The following is a 26,367-nucleotide window of genomic DNA, read 5'->3' as shown; positions in this document are numbered from 1 at the left end:
CATTTATATTCTGCTCAGGTGCTGGCGCTGTTCCACACTGGCTTTCCCAGGGATCGTATGACACTGTTGCGTGATCATGGCGGCCAATGAGCGCTAGCTTCACTCTTCCCTTCATTGGACGAATCAATACCAGAGAAAGTGAGTGACCAGCCACAGATCTCACTTCCTCCGGATGTTAATTACATTTGTAGGAGAGGAGAGTAAAGCCAGCACTGACAGGGGCTGGGGTCAAGCCACAATGTCACACAATCCCCAGGAGAGCCAGTGCTGACACCACTGTGAAGGTGCTGGCACTGGAGGGGAGTATAATGGTTACAAAAAACCCTAGTAAGAAGAAAAAGTACAATATATAGTAATCAGAGGGTAAAAGGCAGCTTCCTGAAGTGATCTCCAAGATTTTAAGGTATTAGGCCCGTCTTTACAAAGTGCATTTTTATAGCTGTCAAAGTAGTTAGGGCAGCATGAATCACCTGGCAAGTTCCCTTTAAAGGACATTAGTGTTCTGTCTTTTTATCAGCTAGTATCATTATGTAGTTAATGTAGAAAGAAACAGACAGCTTTTTCATATAAAATATTTTATTGTTTCTGAAAACATTAAAAAAAACAAACAAATTTTGAGCACTTTTCATAAAAAAACATAACTGAAATTCTACTGCAATTTAAACTACTGTAGTTTCAGCAGTACAACAGACAACAAAACAAGGGGTCTTTTTTTTGCTTTTTTTTCTTGAATTGAATATGAAAGGATATGAAAGGGAGTTGTATCTGTCATATGCTGCAGATTAAGCACATTACGTTGGGTCTGTACAGTGACTCAAATGCAATGCATATAATAATCTTCCTTTCATAGTCCAAAGGCCGGAGTATTGCAACTTTTTGCAAAATGATCTTCTAACGTAGCATGATCCAAAGGTCATTTAGTATTCCATTTTAAAACCCTAAAATAGTAATTTAAAAAGTAAAACACAAAGAAACAAAAAAAACATTTAACAACTAAGCAAAGTTAGTTAAAAATTTAAAATAAAAAAAACAACTGAATAACAATGCTTGTCTGGTCAACACAGGACAAGTATTTAGTACAGCAAAAGTGGTTACAGGAATATACTGAGACTGTACAAGGTAATACACACATGCACATTTTGTGATCATGTATTAACACGGTGAAGCAAATAAACTTAATTTCTTCCTGCTGTAATATTCTCATGTAAGAGAATAAGAAATATAAATATCTCACTGAGATTAATGCACATTGCTACATAAGACAATTGTCTGTCATTTGTATGACATTCCGCATTGTTAATATAATGAATTTCACCACTTTTTTTTATTTTTCTACTTTAAATCTGGGGCAAAATAGTTGCATTTATCCAAAAAGAGGTGCCGTGCCATAGGTTCAAAAGAAGTTTAGTGCAAGAAGTGAACCTGAGAACTTCTTTGTAATTAATGCTCTTCTTTCCACGCACTGTTCCTATAAGATCAGGATGCATGAAACCTCTTTTAAGTAGTTTACAGGCAATAAGGACAGGCACTACTCTCAAGAAAATGCCTTCAGCAAAAATGTAAAGTGTTTGCTGCAATACTGTACATATAATGCGCTGCCAATTTTTAGATTTCAAGGTTAGCAAATTGAGCTTTCACCGCAAGAAGAGCCTACGTTACACATTCGGCAAACAGTGCAAAATGGTCAAGCGGTAAATAGATCAGAAAGCATATATTCTTTTTAACTACTATAGAATAAACAGTAAATTACTAGCTATGGTCCAAATGCCCTTGACATTTTTCAATTCACAAGTTGCCTTAAAAATGGCTGCTTAGACCAACAAATTCAAATTACCCTTTGGGGCTTTATTTTTTCTTCCACTTTTTTTTTGTCTTTTAATACTTTGGTACGCAATAGTGCTCCATCTCAATGTACAATAGTGTAAAGTACTAAGAGCAGGTACTGAAAAAACCCCAAAACTAAAATATACCAGCAAACACATAGAACAGCCAAGTAAACTCACTATCACAATTAGGTTTACAGAGCTCTGAGTTGGCTGTAGCACCTTTTGGTAAAATGATATACAACGTTAATTGTCTATTTTGCATTTTTATATCTATCTTTTTTTTTTTTTTCTTTAAAAGACGAAAGCTGGCGAAGATAAAAACACAATCAAGATTTAATATCCTATACAACTACAACTTCCATTAAACTATGAATTGGGCCAACACAGTTGTCAGTGGGAGTTTTGCATTTTTACTATGCAAAATTATATTTATGTAGTGCCGCCAACGGTAAAACAATAGTATGTGGAAGTAAGAACCTACCCAAAGCTTGTTCACAGAGCTAAAATTCCTTAACATGCAAAAGAAACAACAAAAAAAAAAAAGAAAAAATCAGCTTACTTTAAAATGGCATGTTTGGTTATAAAATGAATAGAAGAAAGCTGCTCAAACATACAGCAATCTTGGATAGGTGTGATAGGAAAGTGACAAATGCAAAATAAAATCTCCATAGGAAATACTTTTTCCTATATGTTGTATCTGGCGTTCAGAAATAACTTTTTTTTTTTACTCCGTAAGTAGGACAGCCATTGCTCGGCATGCAAGCGTCTTGCGTAAAAAGGAGTAAGAAATGAAATGTTAATTGTAGTCTATTAGTAACTTTTCTGGGTAACTGAACACATGCGACAAAGACACAGTTTCTAATATGTACAAATATTAGAAATCTCAAAGCTTAACATTGGTTCCACTTGAAAGGGGGAGTCCGATGAAGCATCTTGTCAAATGAGACTGGATACTTCCCAGATACTTTCAAACTACACCATTTATACCTTCACCAAAGAATCACTTATCTTTTTTTTTTGCTTATGTGGATGTCTCGAATAAAAAAAATAAAATGCATAAAAGGTAATGTGAGGTCATGTGTCAAAATAAAAACATGAAAAATGTACATTTTAGTGCATCTTCTTAATTTACAGCTGTTCAAAAGGAGTTACCCTCAATGAAATAAATAACTTTTTTTCTTTAAAATACATATGCCACAAATGATATGGTATTTTTTTTTTAAAGGTACTCAAGTCTCTATGTCTTCAAAATGGACAGTTGTTTTCCTTTGCTGTTAACCGAAAAGAATTATAGGGCACATCAGCAGTAGCATGTTCAAAGTTTATCTACAATTGTTATACTGGTTTAATTAGTGTAGCAAAATAAAAAAAATGGACTTAATACTGGCTCATTAACTGCCCAATGCACTGCAGATTAATTATCATGTGAAGAACAGATGAAATATAGAGAACCTGTGCAGCAAACTTTTTGAAAATCTCATAATTATAAATGTTTCTGCTGCGGGAGGCACTTCCATTAAGACAAATACAAATGTCTGCCTTTTGTTTGATACAGTGTGCTACAATATAGTACGTTTAACCCAACATTTCAACTGTAGGATGGTCTTTACTTTCTATCCATTCAAATCCAGTGGAGGTCATAGAGTTAATAGATTCATTACAGATCTGCTGGAACAAAGGATCATTGTTCAGCTCCTCCAGTGTAGCTTCGTCGTCCTGTACATGCTGCCGTCCTGGATCAAACAACAAGTTCGGATCTAAAGTGTTCAGATCATTAATGCTGCCTGAGAGGTCAGAAGACAACCGGATGTCGCTGGAGAAATCAGAGGCATTGTTCAAATCTGAAGCCACTTGAACGACAAGTTGCTGGTTGGTTTGGAGGCTTTCCCCATCTAACAGGTCTTTAACAGTGCTGTTGAAATCAAGTTGCTGCTCTCCCATTTCAGATTGTGCTTGGTTGTCTCCAGTAGTAAAACCAATTGAATCAGTACTGCTGTTCTTTGTGAGGTAAGCTGGCGTTTGGAATTCATAAGCTGAAGTGCTGGAATTCATCATATTTTGTTGATTGGCACCAGAAAACATTGGAGATGTTTCCAAAATCTGAGTGAGATTCATTCTTGCAGTATAGTTAGACGGCATATTGTTTATTCCCAGCCCACGCACGGCATCATCACGGTCAGAATCCAGTTTGTTCAATAAAACATGAGTGATGCTCTGTGTGTTAGCTTGCTTCTGTAAGGATGGAAAAGCGGTCTGCATCATTACAGTTAAGGGGACAGACTGACTTCTTTGCGCTATGCTGTTGGCACTGGTGTCTGTCTGGACATTTGCAAGTATATTTTGAACTTCTGGAGTTACTATGGATCCAAAAGGACTCATATTAGATTGAGAAGCATTTGAAATGGGGCAATTTGTATTTCCACTTAAATTGCGTTGCCGATGAACGGCTGGGCTGACACTACGACACCTGAAATTACCATTTCCAGTAGCACCCGTTCCTTTGTTGTCTAGGGGAGCGGGAACTGCAAAGCCCTCCTGTTTGCTGGTACTGCTTATTGAAGGCAGCTGATGCTGAACTGGAGATACAGGAGTCAATCGTCCAAAGTGATTGTCATGATGTCTCGTCTGAGACTGATATGACTGACCTGGTACAGCAAAAGCATGTGGCTTTCTGAAACTGTCTTCTACCAGCTCCTTATAACTTGGAAGAATACCATGTGAGGAAACGGAAGAATTACCAACAGAGCTGTAACCATTATTCATCCATTCCAGCTTTGTCTTGTCTGGATGAGTAGCCATGGGCCTTTGCATTGGTTTTACAGGGCTACTCGAAACTATGCTAGCCTCATGATAAGAGATGCTGGAGTTTATAGGGGTAAAAGCAAATGGATTCCTGCATTCAACTGGGCTTGGAGGAACACTACTGCTGCAGTTAGAATGTGGGGTCCCAACAGGGGTATGCCGGCTACTTCCCAAAGCACTATCTACAGGTGTTGTCTGAGCTAGTCGGGAGCATGGGCTCTCTCTCGACAAACTTTGTGGGCCAGAGATCATCTCTGAAGTAGGAGTTGGAGTCAAAGTTGGAGTGGGCGTTGGAGTAGGTGTGTGAACTGGAGTTACAGAGCTATGTACGGTATGAAAGAAGTGGGCACTATTTGAATGTGTGGGCACTGGTGTACCATGGGAAGCTGATGCTTGGTTTTGGAGCACCATTCCTAAACTACCATAATTCTGAGAGTTATTATTCATTATTTGCTCCTCCATAAGTACCAACTCCTCAACAATGCTATCTTGTGTGAGATCATCATCAAACGAAAAGAAACTGTCAGTGGTAGGTGGGTCTGTGAGATCAGAGCGCTGAGGTAACTGGTTAGAAGAATGTGCTTGAAGCTGATTCAAAGATGAATCCTCAAGTTGCTGGCTGTAAGCGTCTTGTGGTAGTCCTTCAAAGTCTACTGGTTCCCACACAGTTTTTTGCAAGTTATCAGCACCAGAAGTTCCTGGTATATCCAGGACACCAATAGTTTGAGCCTGCTCGCAATTATCCGATGTGAAATTTGAGCTTTCAGCAATCTCCTGCCAAGTGTTTTGATCAAAGGAGATCGCGGACTTTGAATCATTCACAAATTTAAACACACTACCTTCTAGTTTCACTTTAATGTCCTGGGATGTGGCTATGAGCTCTTGGGGAGGATCAGTGGTCTTTTCAACACAGCTCAAGGAAAAACTTGTTACCATCTCTGTACTATTTCCTTGCATTGTGCCGCCACTGGGTACTAAAACAACATTTACTGCATGATCATTTTTCGATGTCAGTACTTTCTGAACTTTCCTAACACCACTAACTGTTCCGGGCCTCTGACACTCTGAAGTGGCTGAAGAGAGCTGACCAATAAGGGATTTTTTGGCTGGTGGTATCTGTGAGTCTTGCACTGTAGCAGTTAATCGTTTCCTGGGACTTTTACTAGACAATTTGTTGTCCTTTCCAGCAGGATCATGAATAGTGATTGGACTGGGGCCACTGTTGAATAAAATTGGGGATGCAACACACAGAGTCACAGCACCTTGACTGCTGCTGGCTGAGGAAACAGAAGTGCCTTCAAATGAGCGACTTTTACATTTGCTCCTTGTTCCCTCGGCCCTTTGATCAAGGGCTTTAACAGTCTGAGTGTCACGAGTAAAATCTAGAGATTGTTTATCCTGACTGACTTTGGGTGTAAGTAACATAACAGGCGTAGCTTTTCTAGACTTTGAACCATCCATGTTCTCTTGGCACTGTACTTGGTTCTCTTCAGTCAGTATTTCAGGCTCAGTTTTAACCTCTATTGAAGATGCCACAGAGGTACTCATCCGAGGTACAGGAGATTGCAAAGAAACTACAGAGCCATTTTTGATTTGTGGCACAGTCCTATTGTCATCTGTTAAACTCCCACTGCTGTTGACAGGCGTTGTCTGTTTCACAGAAGTAGTAGCATTACTTGGAGCAAGAGATATTGTGGTCATTTTCACAACATTCAAAGCGCTAACATGTGATGCTGGCACCACATTTTTAATTGGGCTACTGGTGATAACCACAGTGGTGGGTGAACGAATCGTCAAAGGATTAGAACTGGCTGGCTTAGGCAAAATCTGAGCGTAGCGATGTCTAGCAGATCGATCACCAACAGGACTTGCTGGAATATTTTGGGGAGTCTTTGGTGACTGCTTTACAGACTGCATGTGCTGAGTAACTACTTGAACATTTAACGGTAGGACCTTCCCCTCAGAAGATCCGATCGGACTAGGCGAGGTCACAAGTGGACGTGTTCTTTGCACCTGTTAACAAGAAATGTAATAGTTTAGTAGAAAGAAGTTATGATAAAGCTTTATAGGCAACCAATTGCTTAGAATTGACCATTTCAAAACATCTAGGCATTTGTAAACATTATTAAACTCGGGTTTAACAGTTGGTCTCTCCTCACAGTCTATCCTTGTCCAATCAGGGCTGACAGAATCAGAGTCACCAATGCTCACTTGACAATTCATAAATTTGAAAGAGGGATGAGGAACAGCACAGAGGAAACACAAAATTCTATATTATTTAGGAAAAAGACTGCTCTGGAATTGGTGTTTTACGTGGAATGCGAACATTTATTAAACATAGCTAAAGTTTTAGTGACTTTCCAGGTTAAGTGTTATATGTGAATAAATGTGGAGCAGCATTATTTCTGACCATTACATGATTTCAAATTATCTTTTTCTACGAGCTCAGCTTCAGAAAGAGTGGAGGCTAACTTGATTGATATCTTTTGTACACTGCACATTTGGAAAAAGAGATAATGCTGCCCTACCTCCTTGTAATACATGATCAAATTTGACACTAACAGTACATAGAGAAGAAATGTGCAGTGTAGTGGTGTAGTGAAGTAATTAACTTCACCAAGTGCCTTAAGTTGAGAAAAAGGCATTTTTCCTTTGCAAGATAAACAAAAACACTTGTACTGCCATTCATAAAAAAAACAAAAAAACATTTACCGTATTTTACGCATTATAAGACGCACTCTCTCCACCCCCAAATTTGGAGGGGAAATGGGGGTGTGTCTTATAATGTGTATATACCTTATCAATACTGTTGCTGCAGGCTGGGATGAGGGGGTGATGCCAGAGGTATGCGGTGCTGCGGGGGGAGCTCTGCTGACATTTCGTAAAAGTCCAGAGCCCCGGCAGTTCTTCCATGGTTTCTCGGCACCAAGATCTCGGGAAATGAGATTTCAGGGCTGAGATCTTGGTGCCGGGATTTCCATCTGCGCATGCGCCGCCCCCCCGGCAGCGATTTTCCTGGAGTCCACCGCATTGAAACCATGGAAGAACTGAAGGGGCTCTGGACTTTCACAAAATGTCGGCAGAGGCCCCTGCACCACCGCACACCTCGGGCAGCACCCCCTCATCCCAGCCTGCAGCAACGGTACCGGTAAGGTATATACGCATTATAAGACACCCCCCCCCATTTCCCCTCCAAATTTGTGGGGGGAGGGGGTGCAACTTATAATAAGTAAAATACAGTACCACACACCATGGGCAGCAGCGCCGGGGACACCCGCAGCACCGGACGAATGCAGCACACTGCACAGCATCACCCCGCACAGCATCACCCCACTCCTGCCTCCTCCAGCAGCGACCCTGGGACCCCGCTTCATCGCAGCCACCACCCTAGATAAACAATAAGACGCATGGATTATAAGAAGCACCACCATTTTATTAAAAAAAATGTTTTTTCTATTTTTCTCCTCAAAATTTGTGGTGCGTATTATAATCCGGAGCGTCTTATAATCCGAAAAATACGGTAGTTATTTTGTTAACGCGTTCCTGACATATGATTACATCCAATGTCAGTTCCCAAGTGTTTGATGCAGGTCAGTACATGATTGCTGAGCTGTGCTCGCTACTGTTAACCACTAAAATGCTGCTTTAAATCTTGAGAAATCAGGGTGCATGCAGTTCCATTGTAGGGTGCTGACGGGTTGCCAATGCAGCCAGGGGCCTGCTTGAAGGCCCCCGTACCTGCCATTACAGTACTTCTATGAAGACCAGACTGTTAAAGGCGTTCATAGGAGACAGTCATTTCTTTTTTTTTTTTCTATATATACTGCGATAACTGCCCCCCGAAGAAGCCTGACAGCAAAACGTGCATTGGGGCACGCTCCTGGTGCTGCATATTCACCCATATGGGTAAGCACTTATGGCACTTTTTTCTGCACTCTCTTCCGGCACTTTAGATTGGAGCGATTCAGTGAAATCTGACTTGTACGCTCCTTGCTGCTATTTAACTGGTGCTTGTTCCTGCAATTGTGGGAGTCACTTGTGCACTCACTCTGGCGGCCATTTGCCCACTTGTAATATGAAATATGGTGATTTCACAACTATTGCTGGGTAACTTTTGATGATTGCATTTTTTAACTGTCAAGGTGCGTAGTATACGTGAATTTTTCCCACTATTCTATTTAGAGTATACTACTTTTTCAGGAAAGCTCTTGTATGGTTTGAGTGCTCAATTTCTGCCTTTATTGAATGTGCACCAGGTGCTTTTTTTTGCATCCTCTATATACACGCATCTATGATTACTTTCGTATGTTTTTGCGATTTTATATATTTCTCCATAAATTCTATTTTTTAATTATCTATGGTGTGTATATTTTTCCCTTGGCCTGAAAACTTTAGTTTTTTGTATCGGTTGAATATACTGGGATATTACAGTATATAGTACAAGCCTTTGGATGATCGAAGGTTCAACCCTTCTAAGGGTGCTAAAATATAAGGTGGAAAACTGTTTATAAAAATAATAAATTGGAATCACTCCTTTCTTTCCTCATTAAAAATGAGGAAGTAAAAATAATGTAAAAGATAAACATTTTGTATTACCATGTCCGTAAAAGTGTTATTAATCAAAATATAAAATTAACTGACCCAATTGGTATACATCATATACAGTGGGGCAAAAAAGTATTTAGTCAGTCAGCAATAGTGCAAGTTCCACCAGTTAAAAAGATGAGAGGCGTCTGTAATTTACATCATAGGTAGACCTCAACTATGGGAGACAAACTGAGAAAAAAAAATCCAGAAAATCACATTGTCTGTTTTTTTTTCATTTTATTTGCATATTATGGTGGAAAATAAGTATTTGGTCAGAAACAAAATTTCATCTCAATACTTTGTGATATATCCTTTGTTGGCAATGACAGAGGTCAAACGTTTTCTGTAAGTCTTCACAAGGTTGCCACACACTGTTGTTGGTATGTTGGCCCATTCCTCCATGCAGATCTCCTCTAGAGCAGTGATGTTTTTGGCTTTTCGCTTGGCAACACGGACTTTCAACTCCCTCCAAAGGTTTTCTATAGGGTTGAGATCTGGAGACTGGCTAGGCCACTCAAGGACCTTGAAATGCTTCTTACGAAGCCACTCCTTCGTTGCCCTGGCGGTGTGCTTTGGATCATTGTCATGTTGAAAGACCCAGCCACGTTTCATCATCAATGCCCTTGCTGATGGAAGGAGGTTTGCACTCAAAATCTCAAGATACATGGCCCCATTCATTCTTTCATGTACCCGGATCAGTCGTCCTGGCCCCTTTGCAGAGAAACAGCCCCAAAGCATGATGTCTCCACCACCATGCTTGACAGTAGGTATGGTGTTTGATGGATGCAACTCAGTATTCTTTTTCCTACAAACACGACAAGTTGTGTTTCTACCAAACAGTTCCAGTTTGGTTTCATCAGACCATAGGACATTCTCCCAAAACTCCTCTGGATCATCCAAATGCTCTCTAGCAAACTTCAGACGGGCCCGGACATGTACAGGCTTAAGCAGTGGGACACGTCTGGCACTGCAGGATCTGAGTCCATGGTGGCGTAGTGTGTTACTTAAGGTAGGCCTTGTTACATTGGTCCCAGCTCTCTGCAGTTCATTCACTAGGTCCCCCCGCGTGGTTCTGGGATTTTTGCTCACCGTTCTTGTGATCATTCTGACCCCACGGGGTGGGATTTTGCGTGGAGCACCAGATCGAGGGAGATTATCAGTGGTCTTGTATGTGTTCCATTTTCTAATTATTGCTCCCACAGTTGATTTCTTCACTCCAAGCTGGTTGGCTATTGCAGATTCAGTCTTCCCAGCCTGGTGCAGGGCTACAATTTTGTTTCTGGTGTCCTTTGACAGCTCTTTGGTCTTCACCATAGTGGAGTTTGGAGTCAGACTGTTTGAGGGTGTGCACAGGTGTCTTTTTATACTGATAACAAGTTTAAACAGGTGCCATTACTACAGGCAATGAGTGGAGGAAAGAGGAGAAGTTACAGGTCTGTGAGAGCCAGAAATCTTGATTGCTTGTTTCTGACCAAATACTTATTTTCCACCATAATATGCAAATAAAATGAAAAAAAAACAGACAATGTGATTTTCTGGATTTTTTTTTCTCAGTTTGTCTCCCATAGTTGAGGTCTACCTATGATGTAAATTACAGACGCCTCTCATCTTTTTAAGTGGTGGAACTTGCACTATTGCTGACTGACTAAATACTTTTTTGCCCCACTGTATATACATATATATATATACACACACACATACATACACACACACACTGCAGACCAAAAGTTTGGACACACCTCATTCAAAGAGTTTTCTTTATTTTCATGACTAGGAAAATTGTAGATTCACTCTGAAGGCATCAAAACTATGAATTAACACATGTGGAATTATATAATTAACAAAAAAGTGTGAAACAACTGAAAAAGGAGATTTTTGTGTACTCACCGTAAAATCTCTTTCTCTTAGCCTCTAATTGGGGGACACAGAACCATGGGTGTTATGCTGCTGTCCACTAGGAGGCGACACTATGCATAATTTGAAAAAAATTAACTTTGGCTCCTCCTCTGCAGTATACACCCCTGGACGGCGTCAGCCTTCTCCGGTTTTGTGCAAAAGCATTAGGAGGAACGTAACAGAAATAACATAACCATGCCTGTAAGAAGGCTACTATGTACGAGCTCAAAGAACAATATGAGAACTCAACCGTAACAACGGCCCGTAAGGGCAACAGGGTGGGAGCTGTGTCCTCCAATTAGAGGCTAAGAGAAAGAGATTTTACGGTGAGTACACAAAAATCTCCTTTACTCTGTCGCCTCATTGGGGGACACAGAACCATGGGACGTCCCAAAGCAGTCCCTGGGTGGGAAGCAATGGACGAATATTGTGCTAGCAGGTCCCTAAACTTGGGGCACTGCCACCTGCAGAACCCGTCTATCCAGGCTTGCATCCGCTGAGGACTGGGTATGAACACTATAGTGTTTTGTAAACGTGTGTAGGCTAATCCAAGTGGCCGCCTTACACACTTGTTGTGCCGAAGCCTGGTGCCGAATGGACCAGGAGGCCCCTACTGCCTGCGTAGAGTGTGCCGTGATACCGGCCAGAAGAGGAGAATTGTTAAGTCGGTAAGCCTCTGGTATGGTGGACTTGATCCACCTGGCAAGAGTAGCTTTGGAAGCCGGCAGACCTTTGCGAATGCCTTCCGGAAGAAGGAAAAGGGAATCAGACTTCCGGAAGGGCGCAGTCCTAGACACGCATATACGCAATGCCCTGACGATGTCAAGCGTATGCAGAGCCTTCTCCACTCTATGAACCAGGCAAAGGGATGGCAGTGAAATTTCTTCATTGAGGTGGAAGGTGGACACAACCTTCGGAAGGAAGGATGGTACTGTACGGAGAACCACCTTGTCCTGGTGAAAAGCTAGGAAAGGCCGTCTGCAGGAGAGTGCTGACAATTCCGACACCCTGCGCAGTGAGGTGATTGCCACCAGAAAAAACACTTTCTGTGACAGGACGCAGAGTGGGACTTCTTTAAGGGGTTCGAAAGATGGTGCCTGTAAAGCTGTCAGGACCAGGTTGAGATCCCACGTCTCCAGTGGGCGTCTGTAAAGGGGAACCAATCAGGAACTCCCTGAGAAAAGTCCTTACTTGCGGCTTGTTAGCAATACGCCTTTGGAAAAGCACTGAAAGCGCTGACACCTGGCTCTTAAGCGAGCCTAAGGATAGCCTGGCGTCCAGGCCCGATTGAAGAAAACCAAGTACCTTCAGGAGGGAATAAGGGAGTGGTACCTGTCCATGGGATTCGGCACCAGGTAAAGAAAGCTCTCCAGGTACGATAATAAATCTTGGCGGAGGCTGGCTTTCTTGCCCTGATCATGGTTGTGATGACGTCTGGTGAGAGCCCTGCTTGGGTTAGAACCCAGGTTTCAAGGGCTACGCCGTCAAATTGAGAGCCTGAGTTCAGATGGTAGAACGGACCTTGTGACAGAAGGTCGTGACGATTGGGGAGACGGCAGGGGGCGTCTGCTTTAAGTTGCACGACGTCGGCATACCATGTACGTCTGGGCCAGTCCGGCGCGATCAGGATGGTTGGTACTCCCTCTTGTTTGATCTTCCTCACGACTCTGGAGATCAGGGGGAGGGGTAGAAAAATGTACAGAAGCTGGAACTGGGTCGTCCTGCACCAGGGTATCCGCTCCGAGCGACCGCGGGTCGCGTGTCCTGGCCGTGAAATTGGAGACCTTGGCATTGAAATGGGATGCCATTAGGTCCACGTCCGGAGTCCCCCAGCGATGGCAGATCTGGTGAAAAATTTTGGGATGGAGAGACCACTCCCCCGCGTCCATTCCTTGTCTGCTGTGGAAGTCGGCTTCCCAGTTGTCCACACCCGGAATGTGGACCGCTGAGAGTACCGACCTCGTCTCTTCCGCCCAGTGGAGGATATGTGCCACTTCTCTCATCGCCTGGGCACTGCGGGTCCCGCCTTGGTGATTCACATGTGCCACCGCCGTGGCATTGTCCGACTGTATCCTTATGTGAGAGGCTGCCAGCAAGCGATGAAAGGCTCTCAGTGCCAGGAAGATGGCCCGAATTTCCAGAACATTGATGGGCAAGGTCGCTTCCGCTGGTGACCACTTGCCTTGTGCCCTGTGATGTAGGTGCACCGCTCCCCAACCTGTCAGGCTTGCACTGGTGGTCAGGACCTTACAGTGACCTGAAAGAAAAGATTTTCCTCTTGCAAGCGAAGTTGGCTTGAGCCACCAGTGTAGGGATCTCCTGGTTGACGATGTCAACCGGATTTCCCTGTCGAGGGAGAAGGGATTCCTGTCCCAAGACTTGAAGATGGCAAATTGAAGAGGTCTGAGGTGAAACTGGGCAAATGGTACCGCCTCCATTGCTGCTGCCATCCTGCCGAGGACTCTCATGGCAAACCGGAGGGATCGGGGAGGATTGCGGAGGAGTATGCGAACTCCCAGACGGAGAGCCAGTGTCTTGTCCCTGGGTAGGAGCACCAGACCCCTGGAAGTGTTGAATAGCATCCCCAGGAAGGACAGGGCCTGACTCGGGGTAGTGAATGACTTTTATAGGTTGACTAACCAGCCTAGACGACTCAGAGTGTCGATTGTGATTGAGACACTGTCCTCACAGTCCTTGAAGGTGGAAGCCTTGATGAGAAGGTCGTCCAGGTATGGAACGACTACAATGCCTCTGGAGTGTAGAACGTCCATGGTAGCTGCCATGACCTTGGTAAACATTCTTGGAGCTGTGGCAAGCCCGAACGGGAGAGCCACAAACTGGTAGTGGTCCTGGTTGATCCCGAACCTGAGAAACCATTGATGGGCGGAAGCAATTGGTAGGTGCAGGTATGCGTCATGTATATCTATGGAGGCGAGATATTCTCCCTGCTCCATGGACGCAATGATGGACCGAAGGGACTCCATGCGAAAATGACGGACCTGTACATATTTGTTGAGCTGTTTTAGGTCTAGTATGGGTCGGACGCTGCCTCCTTTCCTGGGGACTACGAATAGATTGGAGTAGAACCCTCGGAAGCGTTCGTTCACGGGAACCAGTACTACGACTCCTGCTTGAAGGAGAGAGGAGACCGCTTGGTGGAAGGCACGAGCCTTGTCTGGCGGTTTTGGTGGAACAGAGAAGAAGAACCGGTTCGGTGGACTGGAAGTGAACTCTATCTTGTATCCAGAAGACACTATTTCCCTGACCCACCTGTCTTCTGTAATAGGCAGCCAGACTTGCTGAAAGAGTAGAAGTCGCCCGCCTACTGGTGGGGTGTCTTACGGAGTTTGTGAGTCATGATGGAGCGAAGTTCTGAGGTTTTCCTCCCTTGGGTTTCGCTTGGCCTGCTTTCGACTGCCAGGTCCTGTCCGGCCTCTGCACCGCCTGTGGGTAGTCCCTGCGTAGAGAGCGGTTACGATTTTGAACTGGGAGCATGATGGACCAGCCCGAAGAATTCTGAAAGGATCGGAATCGTGTTTGGTTACGCCGTTTGAACGTGCGTTTAGGTTTCAGCTGAGGGAGAGAGGTACTCTTACCCCCAGTGGCGTTGGATATCATTGTGTCCAACTTTTCACCAAAAAGCCGTCCACTAAGGTACAGGAGATGCGTGAGGGACTTCTTTGAGGCCGCATCCGCTTTCCGTTCCCGCAGCCAGAGGATACGCCGGATCGTGATGGCGTTTGCTGATATCCCCGCTACACCTCTTGCAGAGTCCAGGGCTGCATGACGCATGTAATCTGCTACAACTGCTATCTGAACCGCTTGGTCGAAAGCCCGGGATTTGAAGCTTGAAGACCATCTTGCAATGCTTTAGCCCAAGCCAGAAAGGCCTTGGCCGCCCAAACTGAAGCGAACGCGGGGGCCAGGGAGGCCCCTGCCGCTTCGAAAACTGAATGAGCCATGCTTTCTACCTGCCATTCTGCTGTGTCCCTGAGTTTTGAGCTATCTGGCAGTGAGAGTAGGGTCTATGCTGCTGGCCTAGAGACTGGGGGGGGTCCACTTCGGGTGGGTCTGTCCACCCCTTGGTGTCCTTCTGTGGGAAGGGGTACCTTGCTTCCAAATATTTGCGATTGGCAAATTTCTTCCCAGGCTGCGAGAACTGCTTAGTATCGTCTGAAACTCCGGGTGATTAAGGAAGACCTTAGGTGGTTTCAGGACACTTTCAAAGCAAATTGTGTGTTTTGGGGCTTCCGGGGTTGGATCAGAAATTTCCAGCACCCGATGGATGGAAGAGACTATGTCCTCAACTAGCGCTGTAGTGCTAGGGGGACAAGGTACCGCAGACCTCTCCGTTTCGTTGTTCTGAGTCGGAGTCACAGATGCCTTTCGAATCCTGTCACTAAGGCGATCCCTGATGGGCAAAGTGGAGGGGAGGTCTGCTGTGGACGGAGATCGCTGTGGGGATCTGCGTTGTCTGTCTCTGGTAGGGGACGGTCTAGGTGACCTGGAATTACGGTGTCTCTCCCTGCAGGGAGATGACTGTGTGCTATGGGATGACGCAGATGACCGCGACTTGTGGGTTCGCTTACGTCTGTGTCGGAAACGGCATGTTCCCGAGACAAGCTATCCTTTTGCTGGGTAACGTTCATAGCAGAGACATGCCCCTGCAGCAGTGTGGAGGTTCGATTATCTATGGACTGTGTCATAAACTGCGACATCTGAGCAGCCCAATCCGGCGTGGTAGCCGACGCTGAAGCATTGGTAGGGGCTTCCTGGGGTCCTGACCCAGTGTTTTGGATGCAATCCCGGCAATGCGGGTACGTGCTACCACTGGGGAGAGTGGTTTTGCAGGCTGTGCAGAATGCATAAAAACAGTCCTGCCTGGTTCTCTTTCTCAAGCCCGGCATAGTGCACAGAGGCTGGCTATCAGGGACCCTACAGGGGTGACTACGCAGAGGAGCCTATAGGAGAGCCTTATAGGTGATATGGATTCACAGCTGAGTAAAGAGAACCCAGCTGTGATCTTACCCCACCAGTGTGCCCCTAGGTCCAGCGCCGACAAATCACAGTCCTGTGCCCCCCGGAGACTGTTGACGTTGCTGTGGGCGTACTGTCATAGATGGCTTGCGGCAAAGATGGCCACCAGAGGAGGAGAGGGGGGCGGAGAGCTGAAAAGGGCGCGCAGGGCTATGTAAAAATGCACCCTTTCTGCCTTGATCCGCCCCTTCTATGACACTATAGAGTGTCATAATCGTCATCCGGGGAAAAAGCGGCGGCTTCAGCTAGGCCGAAGCCGCGGTCTAAATTAGAAGCCTGATACCCAGGAGGGCTCCAGGGCGGTGCGGATGTCCGGGAGGGGGACGGATCTGAACCAGACCGCCCCGGATCGAGAGACAGTAGCGGTGGGGCCAGCAGCGATAGTGGTGTCCGTATGGGGGGTCCCCCTGAGGCGCTATGGAGCCGGTGCTGCCGCAGAGACAGGGGCACAGGGAGCCCTGTCTCTGTATGTGCCATGTCTGCCTGCACTCTTCCCCGGCCCCAACAGGAGCCCGCAGCGGGGCTGGGGTCCCCGGCTGTTTAAGCTGCAGAATGCTGCCTTATATAGACCGTGCCTGAGGTGTCTCAACTTAATGCCCCCAGAGGGGGATTAAGGAGGGTGCGTCTGTCACCATCAGGGGTCTTCATCCTCACCTCGACCTCAACTCAGACCCCAAAGAGGTTGGGGAAGGAGGGGGATCTCGACTTCGAACCAGTACCCGAGGGACTGGGGAAGGAGCGACATGGGGAATGACCATCTCCACTTCAAATGGTCACCCCCATAATAGAGGGCCATGGAAGGCGCCATGCCGGGAGTCTCGCTAGAGAACCACTTTTCTTCATTTGTAATCCGTCGAAGAATAAAAATCTTCAGGTGTGCCTCCTTGCGACACTAAGCAAAAACTGTAGAAGGCTGACGCCATCCAGGGGTGTATACTGCAGAGGAGGAGCCAAAGTAAATCTTTTTCAGATTATGCATAGTGTCGCCTCCTAGTGGACAGCAGCATAACACCCATGGTTCTGTGTCCCCCAATGAGGCGACAGAGTAATATGTCTTATATTCTAGGTTCTTCAAAGTAGCCACCTTTTGCTTTGATTACTGCTTTGCACACTCTTGGAATTCTCTTGATGAGCTTCAAGAGGTAGTCACCGGAAATGGTCTTCCAACAGTCTTGAAGGAGTTCCCAGAGATGCTTAGCACTTGTTGGCCCTTTTGCCTTCACTCTGCGGTCCAGCTCACCCCAAACCATCTCGATTGGGATCAGGTCTGGTGACTGTGGAGGCCAGGTAATCTTGCGTAGCACCCCATCACTCTCCCTCTTGGTCAAATAGCCCTTACACAGCCTGAGGGTGTGTTTGGGGTCATTGTCCAAAATAAATGTTGGTCCAACTAAACACAAACCGGATGGAATAGCATGCCGCTGCAAGATGCTGTGGTAGCCATGCTGGTTCAGTATGCCCTCAATTTTGAATAAATCCCCAAGACTGTCACCAGCAAAGCACCCCCACACCATCAGACCTCCTCCTCCATGCTTCACGGTGGGAGCCAGGCATGTAGAGTCCATCCGTTCACCTTTTCTGCGTCGCAAAAAGACACGGTGGTTGGAACCAAAGATCTCAAATTTGGACTCATCAGACCAAAGCACAGATTTCCACTGGTCTAATGTCCATTTCTTGTGTTCTTTAGCCCAAACAAGTCTCTTCTGCTTGTTGCCTGTCCTTAGCAGTGGTTTCCTAGCAGCTATTTTACCATGAAGGCCTGCTGCACAAAGTATCCTCTTAACAGTTGTTGTAAAGATGTGTCTGCTGCTAGAACTCTGTGTGGCATTGACCTGGTCTCTAATCTGAGCTGCTGTTAACCTGCGATTTCTGAGGTTGGTAACTCAGATTAACTTATCCTCCGCAGCAGAGGTGACTCTTGGTCTTCTTTTCCTGGGGCGGTCCTCATGTGAGCCAGTTTCTTTGTAGTGCTTGATGCTTTTTGCCACTGCACTTGGGGACACTTTCAAAGTTTTCCCAATTTTTCAGACTGACTGACCTTCATTTCTTAAAGTAATGATGGCCACTCGTTTTTCTTTACTTAGAATTTATATTATGGCAAGAAAAAAGCAGCTAACAGTCTATTCAGTAGGACAATCAGCTGTGTATCCACCAGACTTCTGCAAAACACAACTGATGGTCCCAAACCCATTTATAAGGCAATAAATCCCACTTATTAAACCTGACAGGGCACACTGTTGTGATTGAGTCACCGAGGAGGAAAAAACAAAACACAAGCTCAGCCCAGAAAATCTGAGAGGTTGGAAACTAGCGGATTGCAGACCCCTAATCCTATCACACAACTAGCAGTAGCCGTGGAGTGTTCCTACGGTGATCCTAGACACCTCGACACAGCCGGAGATCTTAATAAGCCTAAAGAGGGAAAAGAGAAAAACTGACTGCCCCAGAGTAGACCCCAAAGCAATATGTAGCCCCCAACATATAATGATGGTGAAGCAAGATGAAAACACTAACACAGATAGAAAGATAGGTTGAGCAAACGATGGGGCCCAAGCTAACTAAAAAGGACAGGACAGGAAAGCTGCTGTCTGCAATCTGAGAAAACCCTGCTAAAAATATTACCAACACAACTGATAAGCAAAAAGGACCCTGACGTCACTAGACTTCAAACCCTATATCAGCACTCAGAATATTCTGAAAGCAGAACAAAAGAGAACACTGATCAAGGAATAAGAATCCAGAACACCCCTGGCCGGGGATGGCTGAACTAAAAAAAAACAAGGTAAACAAAACCAAAACTAATAAGTTCAATAGCAGAGCAAAAAATTATCTTTGGGAAGCAGGAATCAGACTGGTCTCCAAGAATCCAGAAGACAAATCACCAGCAACTCAGAAGGGCGTCGGCTGCCTTATATCAAGTCTGAAGTTCCTGTTACCCAATCACAATCCACCTGATCAGGTGTTTGGTTTCTTTCATCCAAATCAGCCTCACTACCTTCCTTCATCAGAAGAGGGAGATCCTCAGACACAAAAGGTGAATGAACAGATGAGTTTACAACAGCACACCTGTGAAGTGAAAACCATTTCCGGTGACTAACTCTTGAAGCTCATCAAGAGAATGCCAAGAGTGTGCAAAGCAGTAATCAAAGCAAAAGGTGGCTACTTTGAAGAACCTAGAATATAAGACATATTTTCAGTTGTTTCACACTTTTTTGCTAATTATATAATTCCACATGTGTTAATTCATAGTTTTGATGCCTTCAGAGTGAATCTACAATTTTCAGTCATGAAAATAAAGAAAACTCTTTGAATGAGAAAGTGTGTCCAAACTTTTGGTCTGTACTGTACATACACACACACACATATATATATACGGTACATACATATATATATACACACACACATACATATATATACACACATATACACACACACAGTTAGGTCCATATATATTTGGACAGAGACAACATTTTTCTAATTTTGGTTCTAGACATTACCACAATGAATTTTAAACAAAACAATTCAGATGCAGTTGAAGTTCAGACTTTCAGCTTTCATTTGAGGGTATCCACATTAAAATTGGATGACGGGTTTAGGAGTTTCAGCTCCTTAGCATGTGCCACCCTGTTTTTAAAGGGACCAAAAGTAATTGGACAATTGACTCCAAGGCCATTTCATGGACAGGGGTGGGCAATCCCTTCGTTATGTCATTCTCAATTAAGCAGATAAAAGGCCTGGAGTTGATTTGAGGTGTGGTGCTTGCATTTGGAAGGTTTTGCTGTGAAGGAAACAGCGGTCAAAGGAGCTCTCCACGCAGGTGAAACAAGCAATCCTTAAGCTGCAAAAACAGAAAAAACCCATCCGAGAAATTGCTACAACATTAGGAGTGGCAAAATCTACAGTTTGGTACATCCTGAGAAAGAAAGCAAGCACTGGTGATCTCATCAATGCAAAAAGACCTGGGCGCCCACGGAAGACAACAGTGGTGGATGATCGCAGAATAATCTCCATGGTGAAGAGAAACCCCTTCACAACAGCCAACCAAGTGAAAAACACTCTCCAGGAGGTAGGCGTATCAATATCCAAATCTACCATAAAGAGAAGACTGCATGAAAGTAAATACAGAGGGTTCACTGCCAGGGCTGTGGAGCCGGTAAGCCACAGTTGCGACTCCGACTCCTGGATTTTATCAGGCTCCGACTCCTTCATAAATGGCCAATTCATAACAACAAATTTACTGTTGTAAAATATTAAACATCGTGCTTATTCAGTTTCTCACCATCATATAAGTAATCAGACCACATAGAGCAAAAACTACATTTATTAGAATACAATTAGAATATAGAAAATAACTTTTATAAACTTTTCTAAACTGTAAGTAAATATGCAATAAACACTTTTATGCAGTTAATAAGAAGAAATTTATAAATTTGTCCTCAGAAAAAGTATTGCCTCTGTCAGATCCTCCTTCATGGATGCCCTCAAATCTGATCTAATTATTTTGAGAGCAGAGAACAACCTATCTACACTAACTTGTGTTGGTGGCAAAGCAGTAACCACTCGGGCAACATCTCTGACAATGTCAGGATACAGAGGAATCGCTTGTTGCACTGTTATTTTTGATGAACGGTCAAATTTCTCAATTTCTTTTAGTGCACATGAAAAATTCTGCTGAAATGTACTGGCTGTGTTCCTTGATGGGGAAGACTCTTCTATGTGGGAACGCTTTGCACGGTCCTTGTGATCCAAATATTTTTCGAAATTAAATTCTTCATCAGTTGATGATGAGGGTGAAGATGTGGCAGGACGACCAAATTCTTCTTGTTCCTCCTGACTGTTCTGCAACCCTTTCATCCTTACTGCTATTTCAAACAGAGCTTCTTTTCCTTTACTTAGCTGTTAATCTAGAAGAATCCGATGCATTGGGTCTACATAAACAGCTGCCAAAAGAATGTTATTTTGTAATAGTAGCTCCTCTCTCCGTTTCATTGATGTAGCAATGCCACTCCGAAACATCCAGGCGAAACATCAGGTTCTTCCACTCCTTTAAGAAAATACCTGGAGTTAAGTCCTCTGCTTGTAATTTTTTAGTCACTGTAAATGGGTGCTCTAGCAATTTTTCCAGCTCAGTCACCTGATTCCACTGACTTTCATTTAGCGTCAGTTGAGGGTTAGCCATGTCTACAAGAAAGGTTTTCAGTTCAACCAAGCGCTGAATCATTAAGTAAGTACTGCCCCATCGTGTGGCTTGATCAATAATTGCCCCTTTTCCAGCACGTCTCTTCAAAATTGAGTCAACTTTAGGGGTTCTGGCAACAGTAGCCAATTTTCTCACCTTGCCAATCAGTGCAGCAGCATGTCCTTCTTGCAGACTGTCTCTTATAGCCAGCTGTAGCGTATGCACAACACAGCGCATGTGATGAATGAAAGAACATATTGACACAGTTTCAACAAGATCATCTAAACTATCATGTTGCTGTTCATCTGAAGCAACTTCAGTTTGCTCCTCAGTTACAATACTGTGTTCCTCTATTTCAAACATTTCTGTGGACCCAGAATGTTCTTCTAGCTGCTGGTCACCATCATTACTCTCATTCATTAGCTTAATAGTACTTATCATATTTGAAGCATTGTCAGTTACGACAGAAAGAACTTGCTCTTTTTTAAGTTCATAGTCTTGCAGAACCTTTTCCACCAAGACCTGGAGAAACTCACTGGTGTGATGAGCTTTGGTGTCTTTTACTGCCAATGTCTTGGTAATGGTAACTATTTCATTTTTGTCACAAACAAATCGGACATTGATGGCAAAATAGTTCACTCTGTGACGTGTGCAGGCATCCATTTTAAGAAACAGAAAGCGTCCCTTGAGAGTTTTTTTAAGTTCTTCCTTTTGTTTAAAAGCTTCTTCGATTACTAATTTTCTAATACTCTCTCTCTCCAGAGAAACACCAAGCTTGCGGGCCATTTCCCCATTCAGACACATAAAAGCTGGTCGTGAAAATAATGAAATAGGCACACTATCCTTTACAACAAGCTCTATGATCTGTTTTTTAAATGTATCTACTGTCATTGTCACAGTAACTTTGTCACTGACAAAATATCTTGCAACTGATGGCTGCAAAGTTCTCTGCTCCTTTGTTTGGCTGGAAGAGCTGGGCACTGGTTCATTGGTTTGGATGCAGTCTTTCTCATCCACTGCTTTCAGTACTTCTGGATGAAAGCGCTGTACATGTAATGTCTCTTTAGATTAGAAGCTCTGGTAGGAGCATTTTTATCTTTGCCTGAATATACACTCATCTTGGCTTCACAGCATTTGTTTTCGTCTGGATCATTTGTCATACACTGACAGACATAATGTTTTCTATCTTGAGTGATGGTGAAATGTTCAAATACAGCTGATTTAATGTGATGCTTCTTTGACGTTCTCAGGTTTTTAATTCTGCATTCACAATCCAAATGACAAATTGTTTTTCCTAAAAACAATTGTACAAAATTATTGCCAGGTCGTACAACTGATATAGTGGTCAGTAATACTGTTATTATTCCTCATGTACTCACAGTTAACTGATGCAAAGTTTGTTGAAAGGATAATACTTCTTACAGTCTTTCTCTTCTGAGTAGCAGGCAGCTGTAAGATGCTTGGAAGACGCACACCTAGTATGATCTAGTCTAGAGGAGGAGCTTTACTACTAAGAATTTGCAACACATTTTCACTTTCAGTTTCATACATTGTAAGTAGGGGGGTTGGGGCAGCATGAGGTTAACCAAGTATAAGATTAGATAAGGGCAGTGGAGAACAGTGACACACAAGAAGTAAGAAATGTCTATCTCCAGCAGAACTGCTTATCACTGTTGTTCATAGTTTGATAGAACATATATATTTGAGTAACATTTATAAAATTCATATGAAAGTTCAATTATGAAATATTAATACATTTTTTTTAAAGCTGGAGTCGGAGTCAGTACATTTCTACCGACTCCGACTCCAACCAAAACTAACTCCGACTCCACGACTCCGACTCCACAGCCCTGTTCACTGCACGGTGCAAGCCACTCATAAGCATCAAGAATCAAAAGGCTAGACTGGACTTTGCTAAAAAACATCTAAAAAAGCCAGCACAGTTCTGGAAGAACATTCTTTGGACAGATGAAACCAAGATCAACCTCTACCAGAATGATGGAAAGAGAAAAGAATGGTGAAAGCATGGTACAGCTCATGATCCAAAGCATACCACATCATCTGTAAAACACGGCGGAGGCAGTGTGATGGCTTGGGCATGCATGGCTGCCAGTGGCACTGGGTCACTAGTGTTTATTGATGATGTGACACAGGACAGAAGCAACCGAATGAATTCTGAGGTATTCAGAGCCATACTGCGTGCTCAGATCCAGCCAAACTGATTGGTCGTCGTTTCATAGTACAGATGGACAATGACCCAAAACATAAAGCCAAAGCAACCCAGGAGTTTATTAAAGCAAAGAAGTGGAATATTCTTGAATGGCCATGTCAGTCACCTGATCTCAACCCAATTGAGCATGCATTTCACTTGTTAAAGACTAAACTTCAGACAGAAAGGCCCACAAACAAACAGCAACTGAAAACCACCGCAGTGAAGACCTGGCAGAGCATCAAAAAGGAGGAAACACAGCGTCTGGTGATGTCCATGAGTTCAAGACTTCAGGCAGTCATTGCCAACAAAGGGTTTTCAACCAAGTACTAGAAATGAACATTTTATTTATATTTATTTAATCTCTCCAATTACTTTTGGTCCCTTTAAAAACAGGGTGGCACATGTTAAGGAGCTGAAACTCCTAAACCCTTCATCCAATTTTAATGTGGATACCCTCAAATAAAAGCAGAAAGTCTGAACTTCAACTGTATCTGAATTGTTTTGTTTAAAATTCATTGTGGTAATGTCTAGAACCAAAATTAGAAAAATGTTGTCTCTGTCCAAATATGTATGGACTTAACTGTACATACATATATATATATACACACACACACACACATACACATACTATATATGTGTACATATATATATATATATATATATATACACACATACACACACACATACATATACACACGCATATTTAAAATTAAACCCACAAATTAACAAATATATTGCTATCATTGCATTGACTTACAAAATCAAGTTGACATGTATTTTTTATGCAATGTATGCCATAATAACGAAATCCAAATAATCGTAAAATAGCTTATTTTTTTGCAATTGCACTTGGTGTTTTTTTCCTGTTTTGCAGTACACTGAATGGTAAAATGAATGGTGTCATTGAAAACTACAACTCATCCTGAAAAACTGGCCGTCATACAGTTATGTTGATGGAAAAATTAAAAAAAAATTAATGTCTATTGAAAGAAGAGGAGGGAACAGCAAAAACATCAAATCAGAAAATTCTTCTAGTCGAGAAGAGATTAAAGTTAACCTTTCACAATAAAAATGCAGTATGAAGGCAGCAAGTTATAGTGCAGGGGCTACTGAGCGGACATGGCATTTCATTGGAAAAGATTATTAAAATAATATTAATGTATTTTATTTTTCTAAGCCGGTCATTCTGGTTTCTAGATTCCAGTAGGCGGTCTCATTTAATGACGTACAGCCTTCCCTGTATGGATTTTCAGACAGAACTAACTTTGGATAACAGATTAGAAACACCTAATAAATTTAGTAAGAACAGAGATTTAGACCACTAAATTACAAGCTATCGTGCAACGTTTCAGAATGAAACTATTGATGAAGCTCCTCTGCTCTCCCTGCTCTAGATCAAAATGCCTGCATTTTCTAAATGACAGGTTCCCTTTAAATACGACCTCGACTGCAGTCCACTATCACCTGGGGCTGCCATCTATGTGGTGTGCAAGCGTCATGCTCTGACACTTACAACCAGCAAATAAAAGTGGAAGCTCCACCAGCTGCAGAAAGAAGTTAATAAAAAAAATGTTAAAACGGTAAATTTTATTTTGTTTTAAATTTATATAAATCATATTAATGATTATTAATACAAAAATAAAAATCTTGACTCATGCCATTTAAGTTAAAAATGTTATTTATTTGTGACTGAAGACAAATTTCACAAGTAATTCCATTTATGGATTAAAGGGGTTGTCCACTACTTTAAATATAACCCCAATGTATCCCACCAGGGCACCAAATGAATTTTGTAAATACCTGATGTTGCCTATACTGCCTGTGAGTGGCGCTATCGCTGGCCGCTCACAGACAGCACGTGATCCCCGGCTGCAGCCGGCTCTTGCTTCCGCTGATGTCCCGACAAGTGCTGGCAGCAGCCGGGGGTCCCTCTTCCACCTTCCGCGCTGGCTGCCAGGCTGTGGGCGGGTTTATCCCCCCGTGTCACACTCGGCATCCAGCGCACGCCCATTCATTGACAAAGAGCGCGGTGGATGCTGGGTGTGACGCGGGGGGTAACCCCACCCACAACCCAGCAGACACTGCGGGGACCCAGCGCAGAGTCAAGCCTCACTTGTCGTGACGTCAGTGCTGGGTCCCGTGCTGCCTGTGAGCGGCCACGGATAGTGCCACTCACAGGCAGTATAGGCAACATAAGGTATTTACAAAATTTATTAGGGGCCCCGGGGGGATACATAGGGGGCGGGGGTTAATTTAAAGTAGTGGACAACCCCTTTAAGTAGCAAATAAAGGGTCAGGACCACGGCTGTATAAATGTATGGCTATCTTTAGCTTTCCCTGCATCAGACCACTGTGTAGTATTTTGTGTAAAGACTACTATTCCCAGAAATGTAATGCTCTAGAGCCAGCAGAGAATGCTAAGGGAATCTACTAAATTGTAACTGTAAAAAAGAATTGGCTCTAAGGCCAGTGCAAAATTACGTTGCAAAATTGCTTTGAGACCATTGGCTAATGCATGGAAATTACCGGAATTGGGCTCGGAACAGCGGCTACAACAATTCCAATGGGCTGAGGAGAAAGGATTGCAGGGCTTCCATTACAAATACTAGTTATTCCGTTGGGTGCAGGCCCGTCTTGTTTTTTCATTTGCAGCTCTCCTGGTAAAGGGGACTGCAGCTTTTGTTCTTGCTGCTTTTTCTGAATTTTCCTTTGCAGCTGTTGCTTGGCATCTACAGGGGAAGCCAGGGTCTTCACTTGGGGGTGGAAAGTGTTGCTTTCAGACATGGGCACAAATGCAGATGTCTGTGTTATTCCTTTCAATCCTGCAA

General features: G+C 43.6%; 1 protein-coding gene across 1 annotated transcript in view; it reads right to left on the bottom strand.

Annotated features, from left to right (window-relative positions):
• Positions 1-556: 556 nt before the first annotated feature.
• The window catches only part of RFX7 (regulatory factor X7), a 139,709-nt gene continuing 113,898 nt past the window's right edge, over positions 557-26,367 (bottom strand). The window contains exons 8-9 of the mRNA XM_073587008.1: positions 26,066-26,361; positions 557-6,641 (exon numbers count right to left, since the gene is read on the bottom strand). Of these exons, the coding sequence (XP_073443109.1) occupies positions 3,402-6,641; positions 26,066-26,361 (3,536 nt within the window). The 3' untranslated portion in view covers positions 557-3,401. The remainder of the gene's footprint in view (positions 6,642-26,065; positions 26,362-26,367) is intronic.

Source organism: Dendrobates tinctorius, unplaced genomic scaffold (assembly GCF_039654945.1).
Source record: "Dendrobates tinctorius isolate UK_male_01 unplaced genomic scaffold, ASM3965494v1 ptg000097l, whole genome shotgun sequence".
NCBI lineage: Eukaryota > Metazoa > Chordata > Amphibia > Anura > Dendrobatidae > Dendrobates > Dendrobates tinctorius.
The sequence above is the reverse complement of the archived record's forward strand: the minus strand, read 5'-3'. Positions and strand labels throughout refer to the sequence as shown.